This window comes from Protopterus annectens, chromosome 11.part0, assembly GCF_019279795.1.
Source record: "Protopterus annectens isolate FY-2018-M chromosome 11.part0, PAN1.0, whole genome shotgun sequence".
Classification (NCBI taxonomy): Eukaryota; Metazoa; Chordata; order Ceratodontiformes; family Protopteridae; genus Protopterus; species Protopterus annectens.
Genome location: NC_056745.1, coordinates 315213575 through 315226260, shown reverse-complemented (window position 1 = coordinate 315226260; position 12686 = coordinate 315213575). Strand labels below are relative to the sequence as shown.

Genomic DNA, 12686 nt, shown 5'->3' with positions numbered 1-12686 from the left:
TGTCACTAACACTATTTGAAATATGAGCTTGTATTTTCCAAGTCTCTAATCACAAGGCAACATACTGTGACCCAACATATTCATCTTAAAACCAGATTAAGGCATCAGAGTACTCACAGAATTACACAAAAAATGACATTTTCTAAATTGTATTATGTTGTGCTGCATTGTCAAGTTTAAACATGATGCACTTGCTTTCAGCTTATTTTTGAAGAAAATGCATTTTGATGCTAGATATGCTATGATTATGTGTTTCTACTTCACCCACGTATACCTTTCAGCAGACTTAGCTGAAGCTAAGGTGACAAGTGGAGTACCACAGGGTTCAGTCCTGGGTCCTCTCCTGTTTGGTATCTACTTCTCTGAAGTACAAGCTAACACAGAAGGTCTTTGGCTAACAAAGTTCGCAGATGACTGAAAACTAGGAGCCATAATCAAATCTCCTAACGATGTGGACATCCTACAAAAGGGCCTCACTGAGACAGATGCCTGGTGTCAAAGCCATGGACTCAAGCTCAATGCCAAAAAGTGCATTGTCATCCCTTTTGGTAAAAACTCCGTACCCATGAACTACCACATAGGTGGTAGTCTACTTAACACAGAAAGTGTGATAAGAGACCTTGGGACACAGGTGGACAGTAGTCTCTCTTTTGATAATCACATCGCCACAGTAGTCAGGAAGTCCTTCTATGTGGCACACCTCATCACAAAAGGTTTCTCATCCAGGAAAAAAGAGGTCGTTGCTCCCCTCTACTCATCACTCATTAGGCCCATTATAGAGTACAATGCCCCTTTTGGTATGTACCTCACAAGACATCTACAACAACTGGAAAGGCCACAGAAATTCCTCACAAAGTGGATTACTGGCCTCAAACAGATGCCCTACGCAGACCGTCTCAAAAACTCCAGCTTTACTCTGTCGCATATCACCTACTCAGAGGTGATTTCTGCCTAACATACAAAGCTATGTCAAACCCAGAGCTGTTGGACATGCTCCACATAAAGAAATCCCAATCCCTCCGAGCTACACGCTCTAGGGACCTAAACCTTGTCACCGCAATAAACAGAACATGCTGGAGGGATAGATTCCTATCTCAGAGACTTCCCATACTCTGGAACAAATTACCTATCTATATCACACAAAGCTCCTCGTTAGCACTCTTCAAGGAAAATCTTGATGATTGGATGAGAGATAGGAAATTCACCCCGGGGATCACTTCTGTGGCTCTGCTTGACAGGGGCACAGGAAAATAATTTTCTTGGGTGGCAAAAACCAAGGTACCATTTGGCTAGACTTATATAGGCCCTAGGGCCAATAGCCTAGTGCCTACCTATGAACCTATGAACCTATGAACCTATGAACCTATGAAGCTATGAACCTATGAGCATTACATTAACTTTTCCTCTTGTCTGTAATCACATTGTATGCATGCACTTGAACTTTGTATGACAAGGTTTTTTTTCTGTGCCATTTTGGACTGTCCTCTGGTATAGTTGTTGTATCTTTTTCATTTCTAATTCTAATGCTTAATTTTCTCATCAGAATAAATGTTGCCTTTTATTTTGCACAGTTCAATTTCCTAATGCAATGCATTTAGTTGAATACTACACATATTCATCAGTTTATCAGTATTATAGCTGTCACAACCATCTGCCTCTGGCTTAACCATTTCTAATGTCATATGGTAATGAGTCAGGCAGGTAATCAAACTGTGTGTGTGTGTGTGTGTGTGTGTGTGTGTGTGTGTGTGTGTGTGTGTGTGTGTGTGTGTGTGTGTGTGTGTGTGTGTGTGTGTGTGATTTTGAGCATAATTTGCAACATTGCAACAATAAAAAAGAGGGGTCTTATGTACCATACAATCGTTTTCCAGTTCAGTAGTGTAGGACAATCATTAATGAGAAGGCAACCTGTTTGTCGGATTCCCTGGTCAAGTACTTTTGTGATGCATTTACAGTTGCCAGTAGGCAGGTCATAAATTAATAAGGGCTATTATGCAGCACGGTCCACTGTTCTGTTAAGAAACTTGCACAGTACGGAAGGCAGACTTGCCTATACTATGCAAGTTTCCCAAAAGAGTAGCACAGAATATATGTAAGTGTGCGCGAAGCCATAGCTGGTTCATGTACCACCTGATGCTGTTCTCTGCAATTCTGCTTTTTATTTCTTATATATCCAGACCAAACGGGTATAAGCAGTCTCTAACCATAACTGTATTATAAATTATGCAAAAAAATAAAGTAAATGTGTTCAAGAACATCTCTAAACAACACAATGCCATCTAGTGGCATCTTTCAGTATGGTAAAAAAGTATCACAACACATCACACAGCAATAGTCCACATACCTTGATATATAACTTAATCTAAAAAAACTCACCTATTTGGTCCGTTACAGTTGCTTACAATCACAGCCTGGATTCTTGCTTTAGCAGACAGAACAATCTCTTCATGGAGCTGAACACTGCTAATATATTTCACTTCTAAGTTATCGACCATCTAGAGGGAGAGAAAACAGACTAGGAGTAGAGTGATAACACGGCCACTAACAACATAAGAACTTATAAATGAGACGAATTTAAAAGTCATTCCCACTCATTCATTTAACAAAAAAAAAATGACTGTTTAGAATCTGTCTTTTCTAACAAATGTCTGTATTTTCTCATACAATATTTGTGGTAAACCTATTATTCAATTCTACAATAACAAAACAATGTTTAAGAAATAATCCATAGAAGCTTTGCAGATTATAAAAGATTTGGAAACTGTTGATTCTGAGGGCAAAAATCAAAGGACCACATTCTCTGTCTGGATAAAGTACATCTCATATTGAGAGAGGTGCTGTTCTCCATGCAGAGGACTGCATTGTACTCTTTATGGTCCTGTATTTCCCCATTTGCATGCCTGCTGACATCAAGTGGATGGCACGCAGTGTGTTAATGCAAGAGGTGCCACTCACTTCCATAAGTGCCCCTTGCATTGAGTATATCAGTAAGACTTCATTATGTGTATAGTACAGGCCTATTATGGCCACCAACAGCATTCACCTCCTGCAGCAGTCATTGGTCTCAGTGGCAATACTTCATTCTCTTGAATAGGAAGCTTTTCAAGGTCTTGTCTTTCACAGGTAACATCAGCAGTACCTGTACAACTATGGGTGAAACATACCAGTCAATGAATGTGTATGGCATGCACATACCTATGGCCATAGCCTCTCCTCTTTATACACCTGGTTGGAGCTGTAGTTAGTTTATACACTGCAGCCATGCTTCATCATATGGCCATGCACTAAACAAATCATTGCAGTATGCCCTTCCAGTCATTTCCTACCTTCACATTTAGACACCACCCCATTTCCAGCCACAGGTATACAGTACAATTATATGTTAATGTCTTCGGTTTCCACTTACAACTATACTATGACATCTGCCTTCCTCTCATTGACACTTATCATAGGGTCTGTCATTGTCACTGAGGTACTTTATAATGCAGGACTTCTTCTTTAACTCTGGGAACATATATGTCCACACAGACTCTACTCTACTGGAATTTCTCTGTTTCAGAATTGTTTGGTTATAAGAAATATTATGAGAAATTGCACTGATGCATTATATTGCACTAAAGAGAACATGTTAGCACAGTGGTTATGCTAAAGATCCGAGTTAGCTCCATTGTCTGAGAATTTCAGCTAATGGACAATGTGCTGAGCAAGCATGTTGGCACTAGCTATGCACATCATTGTGATCCCTAAGCTATGCATACGGTGTATGGTGTGTGTACTTTCTTAGCATCAGAGTCCATCATTATGGCCATGAACTAATGACATGGTACAATGCTCTGGCAATATACTAGCACAATGGTGTAGAGCTACACTGTGCAATACATGATTTACAAACATGCATCCATGCATATGGGGCTACAGTCTTGCTCCATGAATTGACTTGCTATATCAATGGCTTCACTGGGGACTGCTGCAAACAGAGCTGTAGCATGGAGTGCCAAATAAAAAATGATTTTCCTGGTTTTCCTGTCATGAACTCCAGTAATGTTCCTTTCTGCAGTGTGAATGTTTGGCACAAGTTTGTAGGCTGAATGGTGAATGATGCTACTGGCATGAATCATTCTGGTCAGCAATGCCAGCACAGAGATAGTATCCTGATCTGGCAGCACCCGGAAAAGCTCCAGCAATGGAAGGCATATGACCAAAAGTGGGAGCCTGACATGTACTATGAGTATTTCTTTCTGTACTACTACTGTCTTCTATTAACGGTTAGATGCTTAGTATATACTTTGTTTTCCAACAGTGGAGAAGCAGCAGTTGAATATGGTCAGGTGCTGTAGAAGGCAAGCACACATGTCTTGGCATCAGGCTGTTTTGTCAGTGAGTCAGCTATACAAATGTAACTGTGTTTGTTCTATATGAGTTTGATAATTTTCCTACTGTGTTATCCTTCTGCATTTCCAGTTGTGGAAGAGAAGGTGAGGCCATGGTTGCCTCAATCATCCCCTGTCACTGTCTCTGCTGCTGAGTCACAAGTGCCCATGAGATCTGCCTGTGAGCAAGGTAATGATGCCCATCCTTCTAGAGAGGACCTGGAAGTATCACTGGTGACATCTGTGTGTGTGTTTCTTAGCAGACAAAAATGCTTCTCTAGTGAAAGTGGACTGGAGAAGTCTGTAGTTGTCACCAGGTGTCACTTTGAAGGCAGAGAGCTGGCAATGTACCATGGTGCTTTGGCAACTGGCTGCCTGCTTTGTCAATATGCAGTATGTTGTGGCATGATTAGTGGAGCTACTGGGCTGGAAGGCCTTACCAATCAGGCCACAAGGTAAGCAACATGCTCGTAACATTGACCTCCCAGGTGAGTAATGGCTAGGTTTGCTCTCCTCTGAGTTGGGCAGGCATCCATCTATGCAATGACCCCACCCTATCATCTTCCTGGTGTTTTCCTTTTCTTATGTGTCATTCCCCATCCCTTGTTGGTTGCTCAGTCTGCCCCATCACCACTTGTCCTCTCTCATTATATATTTGCCCATCAGCTGTCCTCCCTACCTTTTGAATATATATATATATATATATATATATATATATATATATATATATATATATACACCCTCCATCAGTCTGTGCTCTGTGTTGCTTTACTTGACCCCTGCTAACTGCTCTTCTTCCTCTCTCATCCACAGTTGTCTCTCAATACCTTTTCTACCTACCTTTTTGCACTTTTAAAAAGGAGCTTTTATCCAAAAAATTAGCTCCCCCCTCACCTTCCATTCTGTATGGTTACACTTCTAAGTGTTCATTTGCTTGCTGTTCTTCCATATGCTTCTTTCCAAGCTAAGCCCTTCATCTGCACTTATATAATGAAAACAGTTCCTACATTGTGATGCCCACTGAGATTGCCGAATCAGTTGTCTGTCATGCTGTCCTTCTTATGTTGGATGGGTGCTAGAATTATCTTTATGGTGCATGAGTATGCATTACTTAGCCATGCTTCTGTGCCTTAAATACATCTGTCTGGGTAGCATGTGCTGCTGTAGCACTGGTCCTGCTTTGGAGCAACTCTAGAGTTGTTTATCCCTTTATCACTATGCATGTCTTTCCTTATTTGAGCCTTTGCTTGTTATGCTGGCACTACTGCATGCCTCATATATGTCTGATTAGCTGCGTCTCTTTGTGTTGTACTTGCCAAAACTTGGTAAAGGTTAAAGACCTAGGAAAATGCATAAAAACCTTAATTTTCTACCTCATTGACAAATTCCAGTATATTCTGTAAAATTTCCAAGCATTTTTGTACACTAAAAAGTTATAATCCCTCCAGTACATCCAATATTAGCTGTGGGCCCCCTGCTCTCCAAGATCTCCTCCAAAAAGTAAGCATCCGTGTATAATGCCCAACTCTCATCCATTAGTCTTTTCTGTTTGAGGAACAGCATGCCTTCTTGAAATGTTTCCTAGAACACTGAAATGTTTAGTCTTTCACATACAGATCAAAAACATTCAGAAAAAAATAATTTCTGTCACTTACATCCATGAGTTAATTAATTTCATCACTTTACATAAAATAAATAAAAGAACATATAAGTAAAAACTACAAACAGCAATAAATTAAGGCAGAACTATTGTGTATAATATGCATTACCCCAAGCTGGTAACCATTTGAGATGTATGGACCCACTAGAGGGAGTCCTGAAACATAGAGACGTATATATACTAAGCCTGAGATGGTCATTTCTTAGTATATTCCTTTTCTCCATCATATTACAATCCCAGAGTCAGTATATATAAGTTCAGGGGTGTAGGGGGCTTGCTCCCCTGCAAAAAAGACAGAAGTTTAAAGGAGAGGAGTGATCTTTGAGATTCAGTCTCTTCCTGGATTTACGGGCTTTTTATTTTGGCTTGTCAGCAATTGTCATTTTGAGTGTCGACATTTCAATAGGGGACCAAAATGGGTAGGCTAAAATAAGCCCATTTCTGACATAATATAATGACTTAAAATCACTGGACCAAGGCAAACTGATTAATATTACAATGTAACAACATAAACTGAGTATGATTTCCAACATCTGAATAAAGTCCTCTGCTCCTCTTAAAAACGGTGTCCACAACATTATTTTACCTATCTGAATGTACTATGCCTATCTACTGTCTCACATTATGTGAAAGCTCAAGAGGTATATTCATCAAACTACTACAGATCTGTCCATGGCCTTCACCATCTCACAATAGAGTTCATCCACACCTTCACTGTTATCATTAAAGACTATGATAGTTTTCGAATTGCTGGAGATTTCTAGCAGCATCTCCCGACTGGAGGGTATGTTCACTTGGTTAAGGAGCTTCTCAAAATGTTCTTTCAGTCTGCACATACTGTCTGTATTAGTGTCAGTACATTGCCACCTTAGTTTTCAACACACTAAAAAGTGTTTTACCTTCCCTTCATGAGGTTCCACAGAGTTTGCTAGAACCTGCCTGGAATAACCAAATAGTCATTCTCCCCTGCTCATCCTGACTCCTTCTATAACTATGCTTTCATTTCCCCTTATCTATAGACGTCTTTGTCTAAAACGTGATCATCTTTCTCCACTGTCCACTTGAGTAGTAGTCAGGATAAGAAGAACTTGCTGTACATTCTAACTTGCCTGCCTCTTTCCATCTAACAGGGAAAGAAGAATTCTGTGATTTCTCCTCTTCCTGATCTCCTTCGATTGTAAATCCTTTGCTCTGCACTTGCTATATAATTAATAAGTTCCATTACTATTACTGTACTACTATTACTATTACTATACTACTATTACTATTACTATTACTTTACTACTATTACTATTACTATAGTACTATTACTATTGTTGTTACTCCCTATGCTAAATATATTTTCCTTCCCCTCACTCCTGCACTAACACGTTAAACCTTGTAAAAGAATAAACCCTCCCACACTCCCACCATATAAGACTAAACTGCTATCCACAAAATGTTTGTCCTGTCTCCATCCCAGAGGGAAATAGATAAAGAGACAGACAGATAGATGGATAGATAAATAGACATTTTCACTTCTTCCAGAACTTTCTATAGTTGTTGGAGTTTGCTTGTATTCATTCTTGGCGGGAGGAGCAAAAGAGTCCATTTCTAGTTTATCACAGTTCTCATCATAAAAGCCATGTGAGAGGCTCTTGTGGTATTTTGGTGACATTGTTGGTATATAAACTGTAATAACATATCAGTAACGTTGTGTGTGTGAATATATATATAGGTTCATAGGTTCATAGGTGTGTACTAGGCTAATGGCCCTAGAGCCTTTACAAGCCTAGCCCATAGGATTACCCTGGCATCATGCCACCCGACCTTAGTTCCTAGTGCCTCTGTTGAGTAGAGCCACTGGAGTGATCTCTGGGGTGAATTTTCTATTTCCCATCCACTCATCAAGATTTCTCTTGAACAGGGCCAGTGAGGTTGTCTGCTTGACATGTATGGGAAGTCTATTCCATAGCATGGACAGTCTCTGGGTTATGAACCTGCCCCTGCAGCATGTTCTGTTGATTGTAGTAATGAGGTTGAGGTCTCTGGAGCGTGTGGTGTGGAGGGTTTGGGATTTCTTTAGATGCAGCATTTCTAACAGAGCTGGGTCAGACATGGCTGTGTAAGTCAAGCAGAGATCGCCTCTAAGTAGGCGATATGAGACAGAGAATAGTTGGAGTTTTTTGAGTCTGTCCATATAGGACAAGTGTTTAAGGCCTAAGATCCTCTTTGTGAGGAACTTTTGTGGCCTCTCCAGTTGTTGCACGTGTCTAGTGAGATACATGCCAAATGGGGCATTGCACTTGATGAATGGCCAAATGAGGGAAGAGTTGAGGGAGACAATGACCTCTTTCTTTATGGATTCAAAACCCTTAGTAATGAGATGTGCCACATAGAAGGACTTTCTGACCACAGTGGCAATGTGGTGGTCAAAACAGAGGTTGCTGTCAACCTGTGTTCCCAGATCTCTTATAATGACTTCTGTGTTCAGTGGACTACCATCGATGTGGTAATTCAAGGGAACTGGGTTTTTCCCAAGAGGGATGGCGACACATTTTTTGGCATTGAGCTTAAGGCCATGGTTTTGACACCAGTCGTTGGGTCATTGAGGCCTTTCAGTAGGATATCAACATCACTTGGGGAGTTAATAATAGCTCCCAACTTGCAATTGTCTGGGAACTTTGTCAAACAGAGTCCCTTTGTGTTGACCTGGACTTCAGAGAAGTAGATTCCAAACAGGAGAGGATCCAGGACCAAACCCTGTGAGACTCCACTTGTGACTGGTCGGCAGTTTGACTTGGAGTCAGCTACTTTCACACTGTGGGTTCTATCTGTGAGCCAGTTTGAAACCAACCTAGTGATATAGGGGTTGATGCCTAGCCTAGTGAGTTTTTCTATTTTTCTTGAGTGAGGAATGGTATCAAAGGCCTTGGCCAGATCAAGGTAGGCTGTATGAACCACCTTGCCTTCATCCACAGCTCTGGTGACTGACTCAAAGAAGTTGACCAAGTTCAGCAGGCATGATCTACCCTTCACAAAACCAAACTGTGTAGGATCCAAAGTTTGGAGTTTCCCTATATCCTTGTTTATTTTGTCCATGATGATGCGTTTCATAGCTTTTCATATCAGACTCATCAGGCTAATTGGGTGATAATTCCCAGGGTCTGTAGTTGCTCCTCCTTTGTGGAGAGGGATGACTGTAGCAGTGCACCATTCGGTAGGGAGAAAGCCTGAGATGAGGCTGTGACTGAACAGGGCACACAGGTGTGGTGCCAGTTCAGTCTGTAGTTCATGTAGAACGCAGCCAGGGATATTGTCAGGTTCCATAGAAGCTGTATTCTTGGCCTTAGATAGTGTTGTTTTAACCAGTGCAGCAGTAATATTGGGTGCCTGGCAATCTGCTGGTATTGTGACTGGTCCCTTGGTGGGATAAAGTTGGCACTGAATCTGTCGGTCAGTATATTGGCAAAATCTGTTGGCTCGGTATAGGAGGTACCATTGTGCAGCAGCTCAGAGCAAATCTGGGTATTGCTGTAGAGATTCTTTACATAACTATAGAAGGCATTGTAGTTGTCTTTACTACCTGCTGCAATTCTGTTTTCATAGTTAGCTTTAGAGGATTTCATGAGGAATCTCAACCTTTTGTGGAGGCTGATAAGCGAGTTTTTCCAGTCTTCGGACATCACCTTATTCCACATCAGTTTCTTACTCCTGTTGTAGACTTTGTTTATGTCAGGGGACCACCAGATTGGCTTCCTTTTTTTTTGAGGAGAGCGTGTTGGTTCTGTTGGGTTTGGTGAGATCCATGCATTTGTGTACATATTCGTACAGTGCATTGGTGTATAATTCAGTGGTCATGCAACTATTCTCCATTTACATGGGTGCCATGAAGTTAGCCACCTCTGTTTTTAGGAGCCCAAAGTTAGCTCTGGAGAAGTTTTTCTTGGTGGTTACCCATGTGGGGTGGGGGGGTGGGGGGGTGGATTTCCAAGGCGATTAGTTTATGGTCGGATCTAACCAGGGAGGAGTTGACTATTGGTGTAGAGCAAGAGTCACCCATGTTAATAATGACCAGGTCAAGGATGTTGCTACCTCTAGTGAGGGTAAGAATGAGCTGGTCCAGAGCACTGGAATTAATGAATTCCAGAAAGCATTGGGCAAGTGTATTGGTACATGAGTAGTTTTCCCAGTTAATGGAGGGGTAGTTGAAGTCACCCAGTATGAGAGTGTTAGGCTGGACCCTAATATTCTACAGGGTGCTTAGGAACGTGGAGTGTGTGTCTTGGGACATGGTTGGGGACCTATAGCAGGCTATGACCTGAATCGCTGTCTTACCCAGTGTTATCTGCACATGAGGTATCTCAGATGCGTTATGTTGGGCTACCAGTCTGGAGGTGTGCACATCCTTTATGAATATGGAAACACCACCACCCTTGGAGCTTCAGTCAAAGTTCTGTGGCAGAAAGATGTGGAATGAGTTATAGCCTGGTAGTGCAGGGATGCTTTCTGCTGCCTTGAACCAGGTCTCTGTTACAGCACAAATGTCGATGTTCTCCATTTTAAGGAGTGCTTTGAGAGAGTGCATTTTGAGATTTAGACTTCTAGCATTGAGCAGCATGACTCTCAGATTGCATTTGTTTGTAGCTGTTATGGTGGTAATTTGGTCTTTGGAACACTGCCTAAAAAAGGCACTATAGGGGTGACAAGAGCCTTGGCCAGTATCCGGAAGCCCAGGGGTGACAGATGCAGGCCATCTCTGGCAAAGCATTGAGGTCTGTCAGTCATGTCATTCCAGGCAGACAGATAATGGATCTTCTTAGAATGACACCAGAAACTTAGCCAATTGTTGAAATCAATAATTTTCTGCTTGTACTGTGGTATCATTCTGGGTGATGGTAGGATGCTGCTTAGGGCTAGAGTCATACCCGCCTGGGCTACATAATCCAAGAGCTCCTCCATATCTCTTTTCATGTAGTCTAGAGAGGCATGTCTCAGGTCATTCACACCCACATGTACAATGACAGAGTCATATTTGTACCTGTTGTTGAGGGACCTGAGTGCATGTGTTTTGTGGCGGATCCTGGCACCTGACAGGCAGCTGACTGTTACTTTCTCCTTATTCAACCTAGTGAATGGGACATCAATGTGCCTCACTATCGAGTCACCTATGACTAGTGTGCTGGGTATGCTGTTTTGCCTTAGTGGCTTTGGTTGAGTGGCACACTCTTTAGGAGAGATATGTGTCTCATGATTAGTGTTGTGTTGTGGTGGTCAGGTGCATTTTTGCCTTGGAGGTCTCTGCTGTTTGTGTAGATTTTTGAGAGTCTCCATGAAGGAGGGTGGGTGGTTTGTGTTTTTATGTGAAGGCAGTGCTGGTGTGTGTTCTGGAAGGCTATGTATTCCATGTGGTGTGGTGCAATTGTTGACCTTCTCCTCTTGACCAGCTATTCCAGTCTTAACTGGAGAGTGCATGGCTTCCAATTTGGATATATAAGTGCATCTATCACAAGTCTGAGTGTTGGCAGGTAAGAGGAGAGGGTTGTCAGTGTACCTGAGGCAGTTGCTACATTGCTTCAGGATGCCCAAGTTCAGCAGGTTAATTGGAGAAATCGCAGGGAACTAACCTTTAGACATGCCTGGAGGGGTGGGCATTAATAAATACTGGAGCTGTTTCCTTGTAGAACATTTAGTGCTGGTAGCACTTTTGTGTGCTACAATAATTTCTACAGGAAGTCTGGTAAAGTGCTAAACTAATAAGCTAGTAAAAGTGCAGGAGAGTAGGGAACTAGCAGATCTAAGGGAAAAATTGAAGAGCAGACTTTGGCACCGTTCAGAAGCTTACAAACAGTCCTGAATACAGCAAATCTGTATCTGGACTAGGTTAGTTACAGGAAAGGTGGGAAACAAGTGCAGATGTAGACTTTTAATCCAGAAAGTTGAAAGAGATGGAAAAAAACTGCCCAAACGGCCAATAAGCGACTATTTCTGGGCCAGAAACCACTCCTCCTGTGGTAGATAGACTACCTAGTGATTACCACTTTCACTAATAAGCTAGAAGGCTTTCCTCCAATACAGAAAGGCTTGGGGGGGCTCAGAAACTTACCAACAGTCCTGGATACAGCAAATATGTATCTGGACTAGACTAGTTACAAGAAAGGTGGGAAACAAGCACAAATGTAGGCTTTTAAACCAAAGCAAAAAAAGAGATGGAAAAACTGCCCAAATGGTCAATAATCTGAGTAGAAAGAGATGGAAAAATTTCCCAAATGGTCAATAAACTACAATTTCTGGGCCAAAAAACACTCCTCTTATGGTAGATAGGCTACCTAGTACTTACCGCTCCCACTGATAAGCTAAAAGGCTTCCCTCCAACACAGAAAGGCTTGGAGGGCTCAGAAATTTACAAACAGTCCTGGATACAGCAAATCTGTATATGGACTAGACTAGTTACAGGAAAGGTGGGAAACAAGTGCAAATGTGGGCTTTTAAACCAGAAAGTTGAAAGATATGGAAAAACTGCCCAAACAGCCAATAAAGTACAATTTATGAGCCAAAAGCCACTCCTCTTGTGGTAGATAGGCTACCCAGTGCTTACTACTTCCACTGATAAGCTAAAAGGATTCCCTCCAACACAGAAAGGCTTGGGTGGCTCAGAAGCTTACCAACAGTTCTGG

The 12686-nt window shown here is 41.7% G+C and overlaps 1 protein-coding gene across 1 annotated transcript in view; it reads right to left on the bottom strand.

Annotated features, from left to right (window-relative positions):
- Nucleotides 1–12686, bottom strand: part of LOC122815364 (dynein axonemal heavy chain 3-like) — a 4921723-nt gene that overhangs the window by 4227998 nt on the left and 681039 nt on the right. The window contains exon 10 of the mRNA XM_044087818.1: nucleotides 2377–2495. Coding sequence (XP_043943753.1) covers nucleotides 2377–2495 — 119 coding nt within the window. The remainder of the gene's footprint in view (nucleotides 1–2376; nucleotides 2496–12686) is intronic.